General features: G+C 43.1%; 1 protein-coding gene and 1 long non-coding RNA gene across 8 annotated transcripts in view; one reads left to right on the forward strand and one right to left on the reverse strand.

Annotated features, from left to right (window-relative positions):
* kif26ba (kinesin family member 26Ba) overlaps positions 1-20,340 on the forward strand; it is a 73,289-nt gene that overhangs the window by 25,909 nt on the left and 27,040 nt on the right. For 5 of the 6 annotated variants that reach the window (XM_019890882.1, XM_019890910.1, XM_019890920.1 and 2 more), the window contains exons 3-5: positions 822-1,472; positions 8,760-8,941; positions 15,397-15,607. In XM_019890882.1, coding sequence (XP_019746441.1) covers positions 822-1,472; positions 8,760-8,941; positions 15,397-15,607 — 1,044 coding nt within the window. The remainder of the gene's footprint in view (positions 1-821; positions 1,473-8,759; positions 8,942-15,396; positions 15,608-20,340) is intronic. The other variant, XM_019890929.1, reaches the window with a different exon arrangement.
* LOC109528458 (uncharacterized) overlaps positions 1,268-20,340 on the reverse strand; it is a 23,863-nt gene continuing 4,790 nt past the window's right edge. Inside the window, exon 5 of one of the 2 annotated variants that reach the window (XR_002170682.1) lies at positions 1,268-1,342. This is a non-coding gene — a long non-coding RNA (uncharacterized LOC109528458). Of the gene's footprint in view, positions 1,343-1,480; positions 2,176-20,340 lie in introns of those variants that run through there. The other variant, XR_002170684.1, reaches the window with a different exon arrangement.

The following is a 20,340-nucleotide window of genomic DNA, read 5'->3' on the forward strand; positions in this document are numbered from 1 at the left end:
GAATGGGCACCGCCAATGGAGACCTTTGGCATACCGGATTGTTTTTGTACATTTGGACCGTTAGACTAAATTCCGAATCGTTAGACGGCCAAATTGTTTGTGGGACCACAATATTCCAATGGGTGCCCTACAACAGTCAGTTAACAAGCGTAGCTGAATGGGGGTTTTTCATCACCTCTTGTCAATCTTACTTGTCTGAATGCTAATTCATCATCAAATTGTTTGAAGATGTTTTTTTTTTCATTCTATTTGCCTTGCTTGGCTAGTGGCTTCATTCCGCAGGCCCAAGTCACTCACTGTCTGATCTGCTTTCTGCCTGGTTTACCGCTTCATCAGCCGTTGCTTTGATGGATGTGTGCAAGAGGGAATGCAAGGCCATCCGTGCAGATTATCTGCCTATTGACGATATGCTCACAGAAGTGAATCTCAATATGTCACTTATTGATCGGACTTCAACGGAGAGTTCATCAATTTGATTCATTTCTTACTGCCGAGACTCCTCGCTGATGATGTAGTGACATGTTCCGTCTGAACAGGATGTCTCTGGTGTGCTGCAACAAGTGAGTATTTTACATACTGCCTATCCTGTTTAGAGTGGCAGAGGCGATCCCAGCTGGCATGTAGAAAAAAGCATCATTCGCACCGTCACGGAGTGGGAACTGAACCCACGCTGAGTGCATTTAAGTCATGCTAATGAGCCACTACATTAGCGATGACTATGAGGCCGCAGTGTCCTGAAAGTCATAAAGTAAATAAAGTCGAATTTTTGCAACTCATTGTGCTACGGCCTAAAATCTTGTGTTTCCCTGTTCCTCCCCTAGGACCCGTCCTTCCCCCTCCTCCTCCATGATAAGCTGCAATTCCCCAACAGTTCCCGGCGGGCATGGAACGAGCATGACAGTCGCTGTGACGTGTGCGCCACTCACCTCACGCAGCTCAAACAGGAAGCAGTGCGCTTGGTGCTCACACTGGACCAGTGGGATTTGTCTCCCTCTTCGTCGCCTCCTCCCTTCTTTGGGCGCTACGCATCCCAGGGAGCTTCCGGATCCAGAGAATGGCCCTCCTCTTTGCTCCCTTCCTCTTCCTCGTCGTCCGCCGCTGCCATTTCACACCTCACACGTCCTTCATCGCCGTCACCTTCCCCGAGTCTCAGCCAGACCCCGACACCAAGCCCCAGCCACGCACTGTCCGCCCCTGGTCACGGGAGTCCTTCTGCTGGACAGACGGCATCCTGTACACCCTTGAACCAACAAGTGCACAGACTGGGCTCCAAACCCAGCTCACTGGGGCTCGGAGGTGGGATGGAAAGACGGAACGGGTCGCCTGGTTCTGCAAAAACGGCCTTGGCCCAACAGCAAACTGTGAGTGCAGTAAACAGTCCAGGGAATAGCAGTACGAACAGCAGTAACAACACAGCAGGTCAGCAGCATTTGAACAGAACTAATGGAGGAGTTACGCTCTATCCGTACCAGGTAGGCTATCTTGAGAGTTACCCTAATTCTTCAAATAATGGCTAATGGCCTTCATTTATTCAAGCTCAGACAGGACAAGGCCTTTAATTTGAGAGGAGGACTTGTTCAAATGCTTTATTTCAGGCAGGCGTACAAACGAATATTTGTTGATTGGTTGACAGAGAATTATTACTCGCATTACTTTCGAAACATCTATTTTTGGTTCCTAGCTACTAATGCGTTGCAAATTGGATGGGGAACAAATTATTCCCTTCTTAAGTTTCTGATGCTGCTTTCATAACAAGCTGTTTCTTTTTTCCTCAAGAGGCGTTTAATTGTTCAAGTAGTTGGCAAGGCGCATATTAGAGTGGAGCCTGGGCCCAAGTCCAGTTCTCAAGAGCTCCTATCCAGATTGTTCTGATGTGTCCCTCCTCCAACACTCCTAATTCAAATGATCAGCTCATGATCATCTTTTTAAAAGCATGTTAACAAGTCTGATCATTTAAATAAGGTGTGGTGGAGGCAGACATCTATAGGCTCGACAGGGCCTCTCAAGGATCAGACTGAAGGGTGTCAAACTCATTTTTGTGACGGGCTACATTTCAGTTAAAACTTCCCTCAGGGGGCCGTTTGTGTACCGACCGGCCTTGATGCGCGACAATTTCATCCCGAAGTGGACGAGCCATTCAGGAATCTACCCAAAATTCCGATGGTCACCACACCCCTGTAATAACATAACGAGAAAACGCTTGCAATATCTCAGAGTTATTATTTATTAAATATGACAATTTGAAATGTTGGTTCAGATTTTAGCAAGCATCATGGAGGTTGACATGCTTGATTTGCTTTCGCGGGCCACATAAAATGACTTTGCGGGCCAGATCGGTCCCAGGGGCCTTCAGTTTGACACGTGTGTGTCCATAATCGTGATTGTGAGACTACACGGTTGTGTACATGGATGGAGGAATTAGCTCAATCATGTATTGGCTCCCATGATTTCAGCCAATGTCAATAGTGGGGAGATAATCCGCTCTTGGCATGCAAAGAAGAGTGACATTTAATGTCTTTGCATTTGGGATTCATTAGTTAATGGCGTATGCACTCATGATACAACTGACAACATGCTTGTCATTTTTACAGTGTCTTTTCCTTTCGTTCTCCCCCCGCCCCCCCCCCCCCTCTATGCTTTTCTCTCTAACTGTATATTAAATGCACTCACTGACCACTTCATTGGATCCATTACTAAGAGCTTTGTCCAGTATTATAAAAGATTACTCAGTTTTGATGAACACTAACAGACAAGCATTCGATTAACAATATGTTTATGGTTGTAGGTTTAATCACACTGAAAGCTGTATTATAAACATACACATTACGATATGAGGATTCATAATTGGACCTGAAGTCCATGTCTAATCAACACTAACATTTTTTTTTGTCACCAATACCACTGGAGACTGTTATAAATATAATTTGAGAGATTTCACAAGATACCGAAATGGTTTAGGGGAGACAGGAAGAGAGGGAATAAGAATAGATAAGGGGAGAGGAGGAAGAAGGCCTGCAGTGATGAGCAGTCCAAAGGTGTGTGTGAGCGACTCCAGGGGAGATCCTGAGGTGTGTGTGTGTGTGTGTGTGTGTGTGTGTGTGTGTGTGTGTGTGTGTGTGTGGGAATGCAAACGTGTTCTACAGATGTAATAATTCATACAGCGATAATTAGAACTCTAGGGATTCTATGTCACACCCCCTGGTAAGACACTCGTTTTACACTCATCCGCTGTCTCTCACACACACATCGATGCACCCACCCTTTTTTCTGCCCTTACTTCGTATGCCTATTTTTCTTGTCTTGCTCAAACGCTATCTGCTTCATATTAATTAAATCTCGCCACTGCATTCCATACTTCTGCAGTTGATATTCAGTACAGGATTTGAATGAGATTGGGTTATCTTAAAAAAAAAAAAATGGTGAGATTTAGCCGGCTGGTCATCGCTGGTCTTTATATATGTTGACTGACAGTAAGTACAAAACAGAATTAGAGAAAAACTATAAAAGTTCATGCAAAATTTCATCTGGTTATCAAACCATATACCTTTATAAAAAAAGATGGGATAATACAAGTAAACTTGTAATGTATTGAGAATTATGTTGGACTTTTTAAGTGAATGCCAAAATGTCCTCGGCTTCTTTTTTTTTCTCAACATCTACCAAATTGTCATTGGGTGTTGGAAATTTAGTCAAAACATTTCTATTTAGATGAACGAACAAATTATTTGGATTTTGTCAAATTACAAACATGTACGTCAAAACATTGACATATATTCTTATGAACTGATGACTGCGTCTCAGTTCTTGCACTGTTTTGGGGTACAATATTAATTTACTGTTAACTTCTCAGAATTCTGACTTGATTGTCAATTACAACTTTCACAGACACAAAATGTATGAAAAAATATATTTTTATTCATTCTTGTAATTTTGTGACTTTATTCTTGTCATCAAATTGTCCTTTTTTGTCATGTGGCCCAAATGAGCCGTCACTTACCGTGGTGGAGGGGTTTGCGTGTCCCAAGGATCCTCGGAGCTAAGTTGTCTGGGGCTTTAGACTCCTGGCAGGGTCACCCATGGCAAACAGGTCCTAGGTGAGAGACCAGAAAAAGCATGGCTCAGAGATCCCTGATGATGATTGAGAAATTTGGAACACGTTCTCCCTTGGCCAGACGCGGGTCACCAGGGGCCCCCTCTGGAGCCAGGCCTGGAGGTGGGGCTCGCTGGCAGTGCGCCTGGTGGCCTGGCCTGCACCCATGCGGGTGGAGCTCAGCCCGAAAACGCAACATGGGTCACCCTTCCCATGGGGTCACCACCTGTGGGAGGGGCCAAATGGGTCGGGGCCCTATGAGCTCGCCTGTGGCAAAAGGCGGGGGGACCTTGGCTACGGAAACTAACTCTAGCACAGAAGTTCCAAGTCGGTAGAGTCAGGCTTGCCTCCACGCACAGCTTAGGCTCTGGTACCAGTCCTCTTGAAGTGGGGTGCACACTCTTCTCTTCTGGAGTTGCTCAAGGTGAGAGGCACCGAGCAGGTTTGGGAATACTTATCGCTCCCCGACTTGGTTCCTGTGCATTGTGGTTCACTTCGATGGGCGAGAGGGTAGCCTCTCTCCACCTTCAAGTAGGGAAACGTCTTGTTCAATTATTTTCTCTCTGGCACTGTACCTCAAGAAGGGTCGTGTGAGTGTTCGGTTTTGATACATAGACTGCATTCAACGTGGTGCATGTCTTTGTTAGAGTTTGTGTCTGGTGGGAGGTGCGCAATGTCCGTGTTCCTGCTGTAAATTTTGACAGTAATGGCGGTTCGGCAGTAGAGGAGAAGAAGAGGAGAGCAGGATCATAACTCACCCGTGTTTAGTCTCACACCCCTGAGAGACGGGAAGCAAAAGGGGGAGGAGCTGCCAGCGGTGATGATGGAAAGGCACTTTGTCAAGTGGAATCTGGGAAGAGCTCGCAACAAAGTCATGTGGAGAGATGCTGAGGGAGACACGTGTTCATAAAGGCAAGAAAAGTGACATTTTGTTCGTAGACTTTAAAATGCAGTCCCTTGGGTTCGTGTTAAATATATTTTTCTCAGCATTGTACCATTATGTTGACATGGAACGATGTCATAATGGCAAATGATTGTAAAATTTGATTGAACAGTGTTTGTAGACAGGAATTTTAGTGGTCAACAATACTGGCGGAGCAGTCAGGACTCCAGTCATTAATGTCGGCGCGCCCATCACTGTTAACTTCACTGTTCAGAATTCTGTGCAGTCCTTGTACACACGTTGCCATACAATAAAAGCAAGGGTCTCAAACAAAACTTACCTGGAGGCCGCTGGAGTTGGAATCTGGGTGAGGCTGGGCCGCATCACGTATTCCAGAAAAAGTGCAACCGCTCCAAACTTTTCTATCATCAAAAGGTTAGAAGATGGTTATCAGTAAGTTCGGTCTTGTACTTTTGTTCTGACAGTGTGACAAGTTGCATTGGCCTTGCAACTTTTTATTCAGTACATTCAGTTACTGTCTGATGTCAGTCATAAAAACTCAAAAGTAGCTATTTGGTATCATTTAGCACAGCAACAGTCATTCTGCTGTTCTCCATGAAGGCCTTCACTTTTCTCCTATCAACTCAAAAAAAAAAAACCCTCAAGATGTTTCCCCTGAGCCAATTTACCTCACTGAAGTAAAGCACGTCGTTATATGCTGACTCTGTTTCCTCCAAAAGGAAGTGGAACCGCCAGTGCTTTAAGCCCCTGGATCTATATGATGAAATGGTCAATACATTTCATGATGACAGACAGGCAAGATCAAACTTGTTGCTGCAAAGGGCCCGCTGATGGATCATGCAGTGTAGATCAATGGCCTGCTCTACACCTGTCATGGTACGTGATGGTAGGGGACCAAAAGAGCAGGGAGGCAGGAGAAGCAGGGTGTACTGAACCAAATATATTAACAAAAACACTTACAGGGGCACACTGGAAAAATGAAATACATAACGTAAATAAAGGACTGGAAAAACCCCAAACTCAAACTCAAACAAACAAACCCCTATGACAGAAAAAAACAAAACAACCTCCACCATGACTTAAAATGATCATCAACACCACGGACATACATTGCGAGCTGTGCGGTGTCAGTGATGTCTTTGCTCCCATCAAGTGCGAGCAATGCTGCACGAGAATCTTTGGCTTTCTCACACTGTTGATATGTTCCCTGACAGGTCAGTTCTGTCTTTGTGTTGGCTCAAAGTTTGCTAAAGTGACCCTTCCTTTTCAGAGAGACTAAACTCGCAGCCTGTAACATTACCTTTTTAATAAACTAGCCGTTCTTTGAATGGCTTTCCCGGCCGCCCCTGCAATCATCTCACTACATAGTTCGCTTCGACTGCCGCATCGTGTTTTTTGCTTGCTTCCATGAAAACATCTTGTCGCCTCAGTTGACGTGTTTTAAGATTGGCGACCCAAGCCTCTCTTTCGCATCTCCCGGGTATTTTGCATACTCCTCAGCATGTCTAGTTGAGCCACGATGTGTGATTGCGCACTGCAACTTTCTCTGTAAATGGAAGAGACGTCGGGGTGCCCCGGTGCTCTATAAAAAAATCTCCCATCTCCCCTGATAATCGCAGACAATACCACTCAAATGCAGATGCATTACTCTTCATGCTAAATCTCAGTCCGGATTTTTTGGTTTTGACAGCATGGCCTGCTTTTGGAAACAAGTGGGAGAGTAAAAATATATTTAAGAGAGACAGATGAGAAAGGTGAATGTTTAGGAAATGGAGGTTGGCTCATCACGAAGACGAACGAGTGCAGTTTTACCCTGTTTTTTTTTTTTTTTTTTTTTTTAACCAAGAGAAGAACAGAACAGTATAGGAGGAAGGTTGACAGAATAAGCATGCTTTTTTTTTCTCTATTGAACCTCAAATGTTCCTTACGTTGTCACATACATCAAATCCAGTGGGGGCTCACGTTTGGTACATCTGCACAATGTCCATCTGAAATAATGTAACATGATATCCAACTGTATTGGGCCATTTTAAAGGATCGCTGCAGTTCAAAGATTTATTGTTGTGATCGCAGTTTGCAGTGGTGTACACTGTACTGCATCCTACTCTTTGCTGGTTCTCATTAGATTGTGGAAGTGGTCAAAATGCTGTGGCGAGTTAACGTTGAACATCTTTACATGTATGGCAGACAGTATCATAAACACTCGAATGGATGCACAGTTTGAAACCCCTTGGCCATCTACAGCCAATTATATGTTTCTTGTTATGTTTATGGTGGCACGTCAACCTCACAGTGCAGAGGTGCAGGGTTTGATGGATGGATAGATGGATGTTATGTTCACTTAACATTTTTGCTACTCTTATACTTGATTGGAGTGCAGAGGACATTCACTCCGCACAGGTACCCAATCTGTGCAATATCGTACATTTACAAATGACGATCAATACATTGTTAGCACACTCCTGTAAATTCCCTTCTTCTCATTTGACAAGATGAATGGACTTTTGCTGGCTGGCCTTCCGCCCGTTTTCTAATAAGTGGTCACCACTGCTTTAATAATGCAGTACTGGAAAGCTCAGCGAGCGACTGGAAATGGGCATCAATGCAGAGAGGAGTGTGGTATAAACTATAGAGGCATCTCATTTATGAGAGGTGATTTATCAAGACAAGCGAGCTGCATGCTTGGACCCTGTGAACCTTTTTGCAATAAATATGCATGCGCGCGCGCGCGCACACACACACACACACACACACACACACACACACACACACACACACACACACACACACGCGCGCGCGCGTGCGTGCACTTTATATCAGCCTTGTGGCAGCAATCATTTGAGATCTTGCAGCGACTGATTTGAATACATTTTAAGACATAACTGAAAAAAATCATTTGTCAATAGAAAACAATCTTCATTGTGCTGTTTGGAATACAGTGGTGTCCTGAGATAAGATTTTAATTTCACAGTTTCTCTTTCCCATCGAAATGAATGGAATTGCCAGTAATCCATTTCAAACTCACAAAAAAAAAAAAAACTAAAACAAAAATGGTTTTTAATCAGAAAAAATATCACCCTATGATACTGTCACAGTGATAACAGTTTTTACCACATTTATTTTAACTTCAATTTTTTTAGCGAGCGCGCCTTGACTACCTGGGAGCCATATAATACACACAGAGATTAATTACACAACTGACTTAGTAAGATGCAGTAATATTAGTCATTTTTCACAAAGGATAAAAACAATGTGTCTGTGAGTGCTGTTAGTCTGTCTACATGTGTTGCTCCATCATTTGTGTTCAAATATCTTTTGCTTAAAGGATTATAACATCGCCAACGTCTATGGGGTTTCGCATTGTTTGTTAGCATTAAGGTAAACAGTATGTCTATGTCTAAACATTCACATGTATTCACAAGTCAAAGCAAAAAAAAAACAATCACTCAAGTTGCCTTGGAAACAGCGTAGTGACTACCAACATATACATAAAAGCGGAAAAAGCGTTCAGGGGAGCAAATGAGCCTTCAACATTTCATTAAATATTTGCTAAAGTGATTAGTTAAGGAAGTCTGGGTCGATCTGTCAGAACATTGACTCCTGCTGTCACAAGTTTTTTTTATTAACCTAGTATGAAGTCTTTAAATCTTAGTTGTTGGTGTTTTGTTCAATTAATTTTCAAGCATCAAAACATAATTCTCTTACAGTGGTTGTGATCGAAATGAACTTTCCTCATCCTTAATTTCTCTGTTGTCTCTAAATTAGATCTCCCAGATGGTGTCTGAGGCGTCCAGGGAAGGCTTGACCGAGGCTGCCCTGAACCGCTACAACACACACTCCCCTTCACACACCAACTCAACACCACACACAAACTCACCCTCACATACTGCGGCGACCACCACCACGTCACACAGCACCGGTTTGTCTGCGGCCTCCTTTTTTGCCAGGTAAGATGCACTCTGTGCAGCATGTGGCATTTTTTCCAACTGAATAATTCTTCACTCAAGTGATTTTTTTGAGGGACAAGTTTCTACTTGTAATTGAGTCATATTCTAAAGTACCGGTATTCGTACTTGAGTTTTTGGCTACTCCACACAGGTGAGCTGGAGCCTCGCTCAGCTGACTGAGTGACAGACGTGGCAAACCCTGGACTGGTCACCAGCCAATGACCGGGCGACCACTCATACTCATGTTCGCATTTTGTCTTCTCTGAATCAAACAACATGCATGTTTTTTGGAATGAGGAAGAAAGACATTCACAGGAGAGCCAAGATTCGAACCCAGAGCCTCTCTGCTGCAAGGCAGATGTAAAAATCACTTGATCACTGGGTCGCCTCTGTGGAGACATCACAAAAAAAACAAAAACAAAAAAACAAAACATGTTTTTTTTTCCAGAATGAAATTATTTGTGTGTTTGCATATAAGTGTGATTTATGAATTTTCAGTTGTCATCAAATCTGAAGATACTCAACGGGACATACGGCCAATAAAACTGTTGAGGATAAATTATTGATGATAAGTAAGGGAAGCTTAAAATGAACACTAAATAATAAATGGTACCGAAGGCTGTGAGGATGTCATCAAAGCAGCCGAGCCACTGTTGAAATTCACACCGAGCAAACAACACCGCAATAGTACTCTCGTACTTCCATAAATACAGTGAAAGGTCACTCTTGTGTTTACTGAAGTGCTCCTCCGCTGTTACTTTCTTAACCCTCAAAGTGTCACGATCAGCTTGTAAATTCAAGCAGAACTCAGACAAACACGTAATCATGCTGTCTTTTTCGTTTTCCTTCTGTCACCTTTGAACTGGGAAGCAACCAGGCACGTAAGGTCAGACCCACATCTGGCTGACATTCCAAGCACGCACAACCTGCTGTCTTTGGGCTCCCTTACAAGCATTAACGTCTACACTGAAACAACATATACTGTAGTTAGTTTTCATGCTGCAGGGGTTAAGCGTGTTGTGGTGTATTTGGCTTTCTCTTTGTTGTCGAATAATTGGATGGTGTAGTTTGTGACGGTTTCTTTTTAAGATGTCAAAAGGGACAAAGTGGTTCCTTTGTTCCGTATGTGACCTTCACAGGAACACACCATTTGCTTCACACATCAGACACCTGTGCGCGTGTGTGTGTGTGTGTGTGTGTGTGTGTGTGTGTGTGTGTGTGTGTGTGTGTGTGTTTACTTTTGCCCGGAGATGCAGATTATTAAATGTATTCATGTTTGCAGAAACCTCCAGACGTGTTTTGCGAGCTGATGTCAGTTGTAAAACGTTTTCCTGATGTCCTCAAGAGTCACCCACCACACTGGCCCAGTGAGGACCAACTTGTCATTCATGTGATTGGTGAAACAGTCTCATTGTTATTATAAAGTTAGGTGTCCATTTTTCTCGGAATTAAAAAAAAAAAACAGAGACAGCGAGCGAGAGGTAGAGAGAGAGAGAGAGAGAGAGAGAGAGAGAGAGTGTCACATGGGTAATTGTGAACACAAAACTGTTTACGCAGTCCTTTTTGCTGTTTTTCTACACGTGTTTATGGTAGATGCAGCCATGCAGGGCTGCTAAATCCCAGGGTTGCTGCGCTCTTCACCCTTAGACGTGGACCGCATGCAGACACCCCGATTAGACACACGCACATGCCCGCGCGTGGACACACACACACACGCACGCGCGCGCCAAATCCCTATGTCCATTTCCTTGCTCGATGCCATTGTCCAGCCCTGATTCATTTCTCTCTTTTTCATTCCTTGGTTCTTTTCTCTTCTGACTTCACACTGACCTTCTCCATCCTCAATGCCGCCATTAATGCATGTGTGACTAATATCTTTCATTACTGCGAATGGCTCCATGAATACAGTATGTCAGTCTCACACCGCGGTGGTGCTCTGTCGTCAGCCCCCCCTTGTTGCAGTGGCCCTCTGGGGACGTTGGTTAAAAAGATGGAGACGTGCTGTACTTGCTAGGTGTGTGTGTGCATGTGCGCGCGCATCTGCGTGTGTGTGTGTGTGTGTGTGTGTGTGTGTGTGTGTGTGTGTGTGTGTGTGTGTGTGTGTGTGTGTGTGTGTTCCTACTGGGGGAAGGGAGTTTCTGTCAGTGCAGGAATTTTTTACTGCATGCTCTGGCGATTGCTTCTTTTGGGATTTGTGTGGTCAGTATGCATGCGCCGCCGGAGGGACTAGGGTAAATGAATTGGTCCCAAGTGACTTGGAGAATTGGAAAGGTGTTGTTTTTTTGGAAGGAGAAGGGCTAATAGTGAGGCGGAGGCGTTCTCTTCTTACTGTCATGCCTCTTTAATAACTAAATGACACTTGGTAGTGAATTTAGCTGAGATTGACACACACTGTTGAAGACAGAAAATCGAAGAAATGGCTTTTAGTTCCTCAACGTCATCATCTTTGATCAACTGCTCATTATAATAAGACTCAATGCAAGAGCCAGGTCAAAAAAAAAAATCTACCTTTTCGCCGATAAGAAAGCTCTCTTTTGATTGTCAATTTCATACACGTTTTAATGTGTTATTATTATTATTATTATTATTATTATTATTGCCATGTAAATGTTGTAGTTTACAGTGGTATGTACCTGACCTGCATATTATGCCTCCCATGCATGTCTCTAATGGTAAGTCAGTCTGGCTGGCCAACAATATTCCTCAAAACTATTTCCATTTGCAATTTTTGATTTAAAAAAAAAAAAGAAAAAAAAAGAAAGAAAATCGAACATTTGTCGCATATTTGTTATCTAACCCTAACCATGTATCGACTGCCTAACATGAAGGAATTTGTAACATTAACCTAAACCATTCTTTATTTTAGGGATGCAGCAAGTGAATTTTAACTTGCAAATTCAACTTGAGCGTGACGTTTTAATATTTTTGCAGACTGGTTGCACCGAAGGTGCAAGAGTCACTGAGGGGAAGAGAGACGAGAGCAGCCGCTAGACGATAAAGAATAATTGGGGAAAGAGGATTAAAATGCAGGGGGCAGATCTGCTCGTTGATTGCGACGTGAGAGGGACTGAAACGAGAAGTCAAGGATGGAGACGCGTGGAGGAATGAACAAAGGGAATGGAGGAAGGAGGGTTATATATGAAAAGGATGGAGGCGAGCTGACGGAGGAGGTGCTGATGGATGGGGCGAGGCAGTCGATAGATGGAAAACAAGTGCCCTTCATTTTAGAGTTAGATTGGAATAGATCCACTCAGCCAAATCCCAGGCCACTTGTCATTAAACGCTGCCAATTAGATGTGCTGTGTGTGTACACTAGACAGAAAACACACCCACACGCACGCTCACAGCATATTTTATGACTATTTGTCAAACTGATGGATTTGATCAGGGGATTATAGTAGAGTGATGCCTTGACATAAAAGGGATTCAAAAGTACTGTGGCTGCATGCCCGTCATAGTGCAGCAGAGTTCCTGTAACATTCAACTTCGCACCAATATACTGTGTAAAACTGTACATTTTATGCCAGTGAAAAAATTCGCAAAGGCTCATGGTGTATTTGAACCTGGGCCCAATATTATTAAATGTGTCCACATTAATGTCCATTGCCACAGGTCGGTCTGGACAGGCTGTGGGGGTTTAACGATACGATGCGCGTCGATATAAGATGATTCGCGACAAAGTGACCGTATTGCTTTTTTTTTGAACGACACAATTCTTTTCTACTCTTTGTTGTAAACCTCTACTAATTAAATGTAACCCCCCCGCCCCAAACAAACACAATAGAATGCTGTTTTGTTGGATTTCATGTGAAAACCAGCTGATCTTTATCGATTCCAAAATGTAAAAAAAGAAAATACCTTGCTATGAGAAGAAGCTACGTCTCTAAATATTCTAGCATAAAAAAAGTGCAGCAGAACAAACTAGTTCTGTTTTTATAGACTAAATGAAGTCAGAATAAGATGGTTCTTTTTCATGCGTTAAAGCATCAATGTAAAAACCATCTATCCATTTCCAAAACCGTTTATCCTGAACAGGGTTGCGGAGAGTTGCTGGAGCCTATCCCGACTGACTTTGGGCGGATGGCATATTACACCCAGTCAGTCGCAGGGCAAATATCGATACAAACAACCATTCACACCCACATACACACCTTCACTGAGTGGGAACCGATCCCACACTGCCCGCGCACAAGTCAGGCGAGAGTGCCACGACACATGATTAAATAAATAAGAAAAAAAAATGTGAATTTTCCGGGCTTTGAAAAAAATGAGGAAGCACAGCATGCCCGTTGAGCACTGTTGATTGGTCAAATGCTGCAATGACGCCTCTGAGACGTAAAGTGCACCTCGCTGATTGGCTGGCTCATAATCCTGTGGTTGTTGAGCCCCGTGGGAGGAAACAGAATGCCAGTTTGCGCCCACTTGCCCCTGCATATCTCCAGCCCCCCCACAATCGCCTTAGCTAATGCATTGATGTATTCTATACTATATTTCATTGTGTGAATTTTGCTTGCATACTGTTCGAACAGAAGGTTGACTCTGTGTCCAAAACGATGCACTTTCTGAAGGGTGTTGAAGAAAATAACGCTTGAAATGACCAAGATTCAATTCCCATTCCACATTGCTCATTCCATTGCTCCTCTAGTACCGTCTCACCATTATTGCCACACTATATCCACCTGCCCACCTCCTCTCTACCTTGCGCTCATCCCAGTAACCCGCCGCACTTAATTGAAAGCCAATGGTGTGAGATATAGCTCTTTGACCGAGTGTGCGCGAGGGCACGAGGTCCTCTCTCTCGCTCTACCCTCACGTTAATATCTGAAGAATGACAAACCGCAGGATTCAGACACCCTCAGAGCTCATTTACTCCATAATAATGTTAATATTCGGCTTTTTTTGTCAATTAATCCCCACTAATTCATAAATTACTTTTTCATTTTTCGATTAAGTCTCATTCTTCCTCCGAGGCTGTGCTTGAAAAGTTTAATTGAATTCAGTTAATTCGCTGCATAAGTAAATATAAAAATCATGAAATTAATTGCACAATATATATATATATATATATATATATATGCAATATATCTAGTGCAGTGGTTTTTAACCCGGGTTCGATCGAACCCGAGGGGTTCGGTGAATCGGTCTCAGGGGTTCGACGGAGCCTCTGCCATGGAGGTTAAGAAACACTCGACTCAACATGTCAATTCGTTGTGACATGCCTGCTTGGCCATCACTGGCTGTTTCATTGTGTGCACAATTTAAAAAAAACTTGAAATTGTATTGATGTTTTTTTTTCTATTTTTAATAAATGTGTTTTTTTATGTCTTGAATTTGTAAAAAAAAAATTATATTTTTATTTTTCACAAATGAATGGTTCGGTGAATGTGCACATGAACTGGTTGGGTTTGGTACCTCTAACAAGGTTAAGAACCACTAGACTCTAGTGCAAAGATGTACAACAGTATGGAATTGTAAGCTTTTATCTGACTTTGACCAATCAGATGCAACCTCAGTTGTGCGTCGCCATTCCAACAGAACAGTATTTCGGGGTATCACGAACACAAAATGAGCGCCTATGATTCAGTATATGTTAAATATTGCAATATCAGTATCGCAATATTCACAACCCATATCGCATATCAAGTTTTTCTCACATTGTGCAAACCTAATGTAAATATCTGAGTGGTCATTTGTGAAGCTGTACAAGAAACAAATACATGATATGACTGTAAAAGTCAATCCATCAATTTTCTCTCACGATTCTTAGCGCTGCAGGTGAGCTGGCATTATTCTATTCTATTCAGGCTGACTTTTGGCGCCAGGCGGGGTACACGCCAGACAATTTGCCAGCCAATTGCAGGGCACAAAACACAGTCAGACAACCATGCACAATCACATTCGCAAGCTGAGAGTCCAATTCAGAACCTTAGAATTGTGTTGCCAATATGCGAACCACTGTACCACTGTGCTGCCTTTGCAATAAAATCCCACCTTTTATGATCATTCCTGATTGTGCTCTGTTGGGGAGGAATAGTCTAGAAGCTAAAAATGACAGAGGGGAAGAAGGAGGGATTGAGAAGTGGAAGTTAAAAAGAGAGAACAAAGGAGAGCGCCTGATTCGGGCATAGATGCAGCAGAAATATAAATATCAATTTTCGTGGCTCCCTTTGAGCAGAACGCCGCAGGGAATCGAGCAACAAGAAAGCAAATGAGCCACTCCCCATCCAGATGTTACTACTTATGTCAACAACGGCGTGTGTGCGCGCGTGTGTGTGCTTGGCGTGTGCGTGTACGTGCAGCTCCAGTCTACAATTAGCATTTCTCTCCAACTTGAAGGATACAATTGTAGGTCTCTGATCGCGAGCAGATCTTCATCCACAGAAAACATAAATTATGGTTTGAACGACTCGATATCATTCATATCCGCTGCCTTTCGTCTGTTGTTTCCATGTCAGAGCTGCACAAAAACTGAATCTGACATCCAAGAAGCGGAAGTTGAAGGCTGCCGCGACAGTGCCGCTGCCCGTGACTACATCGGCGCCGACATGCGACAGTCAATTGTTCCCCACCAATTTCAGCTCCGCCCTTCTGTCAGCCCCACCCCCGGCTCCGCCCTGCCTTCTCCGTGCAGCCAATAAGATCAAAGACACACCTGGTCTAGGAAAGGTAAGTTATTTCTTGATCATTCTCATTCACTAAAAATAATCATAAGTACTCATTTTTTTTAAATTTGAAGAATTATTTGAAAATGAGTTTTCTTTTTTGTACTTTTTTATGTCTGAAGTTTGATGTCTAGTAGTTCTATAAATCAGAATGAGTGCACGTCAGTACCAAATTTATCACAATCGTGAAGTTAATCTGGATACTTTTCTTCTGTATCACCTCTGCTGTTTTTTCCCCAAAATATGCCTAATGGTTACCATGGTAACACATCTCAAGGTGGCAAAAGTCATCTGTCACGCTAGCCAATACTTGATGAAATGTGTGTGTGTGTGTGTGTGTGTGTGTGTGTGTGTGTGTGTGTGTGTGTGTATACGTGCTGTGGCTGTGGTTGGAGGCGTTCATGCTACTGAAGTGTGTGCAATATCGATTGTCCATGTAATGAGCTTTTGGTGCTCCTCCCCCCTCCACCGTTTTGGGCTCACTGAGTGTTCATCCACGTGTGTGTTTCGGAATGACAAAATAAATATGTTTGAGCAAACCAAACAGACGTGGCACGGACACCAACTACTGTGATATAGACGTAAAGAGGGCGGCCTAAACGTAGAACCCACACATTTCCATCCTAAAACAAAAACGGAAACAAACAAGTCTGACTTCCTAATCCTCCATTTCTGCAAAACAGGAGGAGAGTGGAGAAATGGCAGTCAAACAGGCCAAAATCCAACTGTCATGTGACGCGGCAAGAAAGAGACCAGTTGCAGTGTGTAATGTGTCTTAGCATTAACAAGCAAAAAGTCATCATCAATCAAAGACACTCCTGCAGATCACAGCGTCTGTGGGGGTTATTTTGAGTTCAGTCACCCTGCTGCCTCAAAGCAAAATTAGGCTTTAAAATGACATTTTCACTGTCAAATGAAGACATAATTTTTTTTGTGGAATCAATTAAGGTTCGCTTTTGAGTTCCCATCTGATTTTATCTCCATATGGAAGTGACAGATGTCTCCTCAGCTATCAGGAAGACCCCCCTCCCCCACACACACACACACACACACGGAGTCTCATAGTCTCTTAATTGATCCAAAACCGGCTCTTCTTGTTGCTTCTTTCTAGTCTTCACAATAATCCGTCCATGCATCCATCTATTTTCTATCGCACTTTTCCACATTAGAATTGTGTTTGCGTTTGAGCCTAACCCTGCTGAATTTGTTTGAGAGGCGAGGAAAACTAGTTGCAATTGGTCAACAACTCATGAAAACGGATTGCACAACCGCATACACAGCACCACTGTTCAGTTGCATCTCAGTGTTGCTAGGCCACATTTGTTTTCAAGGCTGTTGTGCTCAATCTACCCTGACTTTGATCAAAACATGCTCTAATTCACACCCTGATTTCGACTCAATTTCTGCTCGCTTGTGGTTATTCTGCAATTTCCTGTATCAGCAGACCTCACTGCCGTGATGTTGATTGGAAATTGTTGTGAAGTTCACCCAGCCCCATATCATGCTATTTCCCAACATAACAAGCTTGGGTTCTACAAAATCAATCAGATCTTGCCGAGAGCTAATCAAATACACACATGCACTCGCACAAATGTGGGGATGAAAATGACCGGGGTGACATTTCTCCAGGAAAAATGTCATGAGCAGTGGGGGGTCGGCTCCCCCTGCTGCAATGGCATTTGCACACATGCGACCCTGCACCTTGCAGTGCCACTTTTCGTAGGATGACATTATACAATAAAACATATCCGATGAGCAGCAAATCTCCCAGTGGAAGGCCACGAGGTACATTCTGCACTACACGCTTAGTTTGCAGGCCCGGTGTTAATATGACAGAAAACAGATTGAGACGTCACCCTTAAAGCCGGGGGAAATCAGCCTGCGCTGGTCATGTGTGTGGTTGTGCGCACACGCATGTGTGTTACAAGCCGCCGATGCCTGCTTCTGTCCAAAGATGTCAAATTAATCCAAATCCCTCTGGAGGACGTTCCCTGAGTGGCGCCGTGTATCTCACCTTCCCTTGTGGTATTGTTACGCTCCATGCTGTCCTATCGGTCGTCAGTGCCTCCTCACTTCACCGTAATTAAATCAAACAGCTGGGAGCCTCTCATTGAGGAGCACAAGGGCGACCGTGTTTCAGGTGAGGAAATTAAGTAATACAAAATGAACACTTAGCAAAGTGATGGACTGGCATGACGATGATGGTCAAAAAATTTGGGGAAAAATTTGATCCATTCTACTTTTTCTTGTTTTTTATACATTGATGAATTTGATATGAGATAAAATACCCCAAAAGTAAGTGTTAATCAACAGGGACAAAAATACATGTAATTTTGGATAACATGTCCAAAAGAGTCTTACCATTTATGTTTGTTATTGTGGTTTTGGTTTGCGGTGGCAAACCTCACAGTTATCAGGGTTCAAATCTCAAATCTATGAGTATCAAATCTTGATACTCATAAACAACAAGAACAAGCAGGTGCAGGGCAATACAAATGTAAAAGTCAGTGATGGGGAATTAAAGCTGGAGGGAACAAAAAGCTAAAGGGTTAAACTTTGCTTATCCTCAAGCTCTCTCCCGGTCATCCTTTCATCCATGCTCATCTCAATTTCTCAGTGATTTCAATAACTCGAGGACAGAAGCAAATGTATTTTTTGATCTCATCTCATCTATGCACTCCACATTTTGCATGCACACGCGGCTTGAGATTTGACCTTGGGGGGAAAGATGATACGATGACAGCTAATCAATTTTTAATAGCAGTGGTGATCCCTCTCAGGCAGCCAATTGTGCGCGTGCGTGCGCATGTGTGAGTGAGTGCGTTTGTGTGTTCATTTTCTGTGTGTGTGTGTGTGTGTGTGTGTGTGTGTGTGTGTGTGTGTGTGTGTGCGCACGCGCGCTCATGCCTTTAAATGAATGAATGAGTCTGTTATGAGAGTGCTGTATTCCAGCTTGTAGATGAAATATTCATGTACTCAGCGCTGACAGAGGTGGATCATTTTATTGACACACGCGCAACATTGCACACATACGTTTACATACGCACAGACATCCTTATATTTGTGTTGTTAGTTTTTTTTCTCATTAAAAAAAACATATCCAGGTATGCTTTGATCATCATTTTTCCTGTTGTTAATACACGTGAAACCATAATGACTGAAAGATATAGATACACACATACACACATTTATATAAAATGTCCGAGGTATGACAGAAAAGTTCGTTCATTCAAGATATATTGCAAATCCAAATGAAAAACTCAGAGGTTCCCCCTTAAATTTGAGCCAGGCGATCAAACACGTCTTCAGACGGGATTGACCCGTTCCATAAAGCACGTCTTTCAAATGTCCTTGAAAGTAAAGTTAATTTGTGTAATGCCCTTACAGCATGTGCAACAAGAGATGAAAGGTGAAACTATCAAGTAGATAACTGGGAGAGCCATTAGTTCAGAGTGCCGTGAAAGAGCGATGACACATGGGAAGGACGGAGGGGATGTCCATTTTGAACGAGGGATGAAGGGATGTGTGAGGAGATATTTATGTTGTCTCCCCAGCTCGTCTTTTTTCACTAACCACAACAAAGAATCCATTAGCTTTGTGCTCTCTCATCAACAAAGCATGTCTGCATGAAATTGGCTGTGGCGCATGGACATGCTGTATTGATCCATAACCCTATGGAAGTAGGCCAAGGATCCTTTGAGGATACTGCATGTAGGTTTAAAAAAAAAAACCACACACACAAGCAAGCACAACTTTGCCTCACTCTGGTTTGAACATGGTAAAACTCTCAGGACCATTTAGTCCTTTTGTCACCACTTAGATTGATTGTTATGAGATACATGGTAGATGCTATGGATTCCTAATGGTGTGCGTGCACTCGATTTTATTTCGGTGAAAAGACTCAGAAGAAGACAAATCTGCTGGTTTACATACGCTTGCTGAATTTGTGTTTCTATGACCAGTCAGTCACTGGTCGTTATCTGAGCTATGAGCATTCGTGATTTTCAGTCGAGAGCAACAAGCAAAATGGCCGCTCCGTGAGATGGACGAAAACAGGGTGGATTTTGCTGCTACACTCATTTTCCACATGTGCAATATGAATCAGAATGTCTTGTTTAGACGAGTGGGGCTGCATAGAACATATTATGCTAAAGAAAGTTGGGGATGGGAGGGGGTGACTTCCCCTTGACAAAAGTGTGTAAAGACATGTGGGAACTGTTTTAATTTATGGACAATTGCACAATATGTCTGATTTGATCAAACAAAAATGCCTGATGGGATACATTACTGTGCATGCATTTCTCGTTATCTGACTAAAGGCAGCGTTTCCGATGCAGCGCTTGTATTGGATTTCATTTGATTATGCAGGTGTCCTGAATTTTGTGGCTGGTGAGTGGAGCTTTATAATCTGCATCCATGTTCGCCCCCTCTCTTTCGATGATTTTCAACGAGGAAAGTAAAGGACGATTTATCCTACTATGTGAAGGAACTGACACTCTGTGGCCTCATGGACTGTGTACACCGCTTATTTACTCACTCGCTCTCACACAAGGGAAGGAAAAAGGCTCTCAAGAGGAGGGAAGATTTTATGAGTTACGCCTTGTAAAGCGTGCAACAGTAAAATCCTTCCCCCAGGCTCTCACTGATGTGATGGTCTCTTTTATTGGGGTCACGAGAGGGCATGTGGAATCCAAGTGTGTGGTGGTGTGTGTTATTGTGTGCATATGTGTGTGTGTG

This window comes from Hippocampus comes, unplaced genomic scaffold (assembly GCF_001891065.2).
Source record: "Hippocampus comes isolate QL1 unplaced genomic scaffold, H_comes_QL1_v1.1 scaffold275, whole genome shotgun sequence".
NCBI classification, from domain to species: domain Eukaryota; kingdom Metazoa; phylum Chordata; class Actinopteri; order Syngnathiformes; family Syngnathidae; genus Hippocampus; species Hippocampus comes.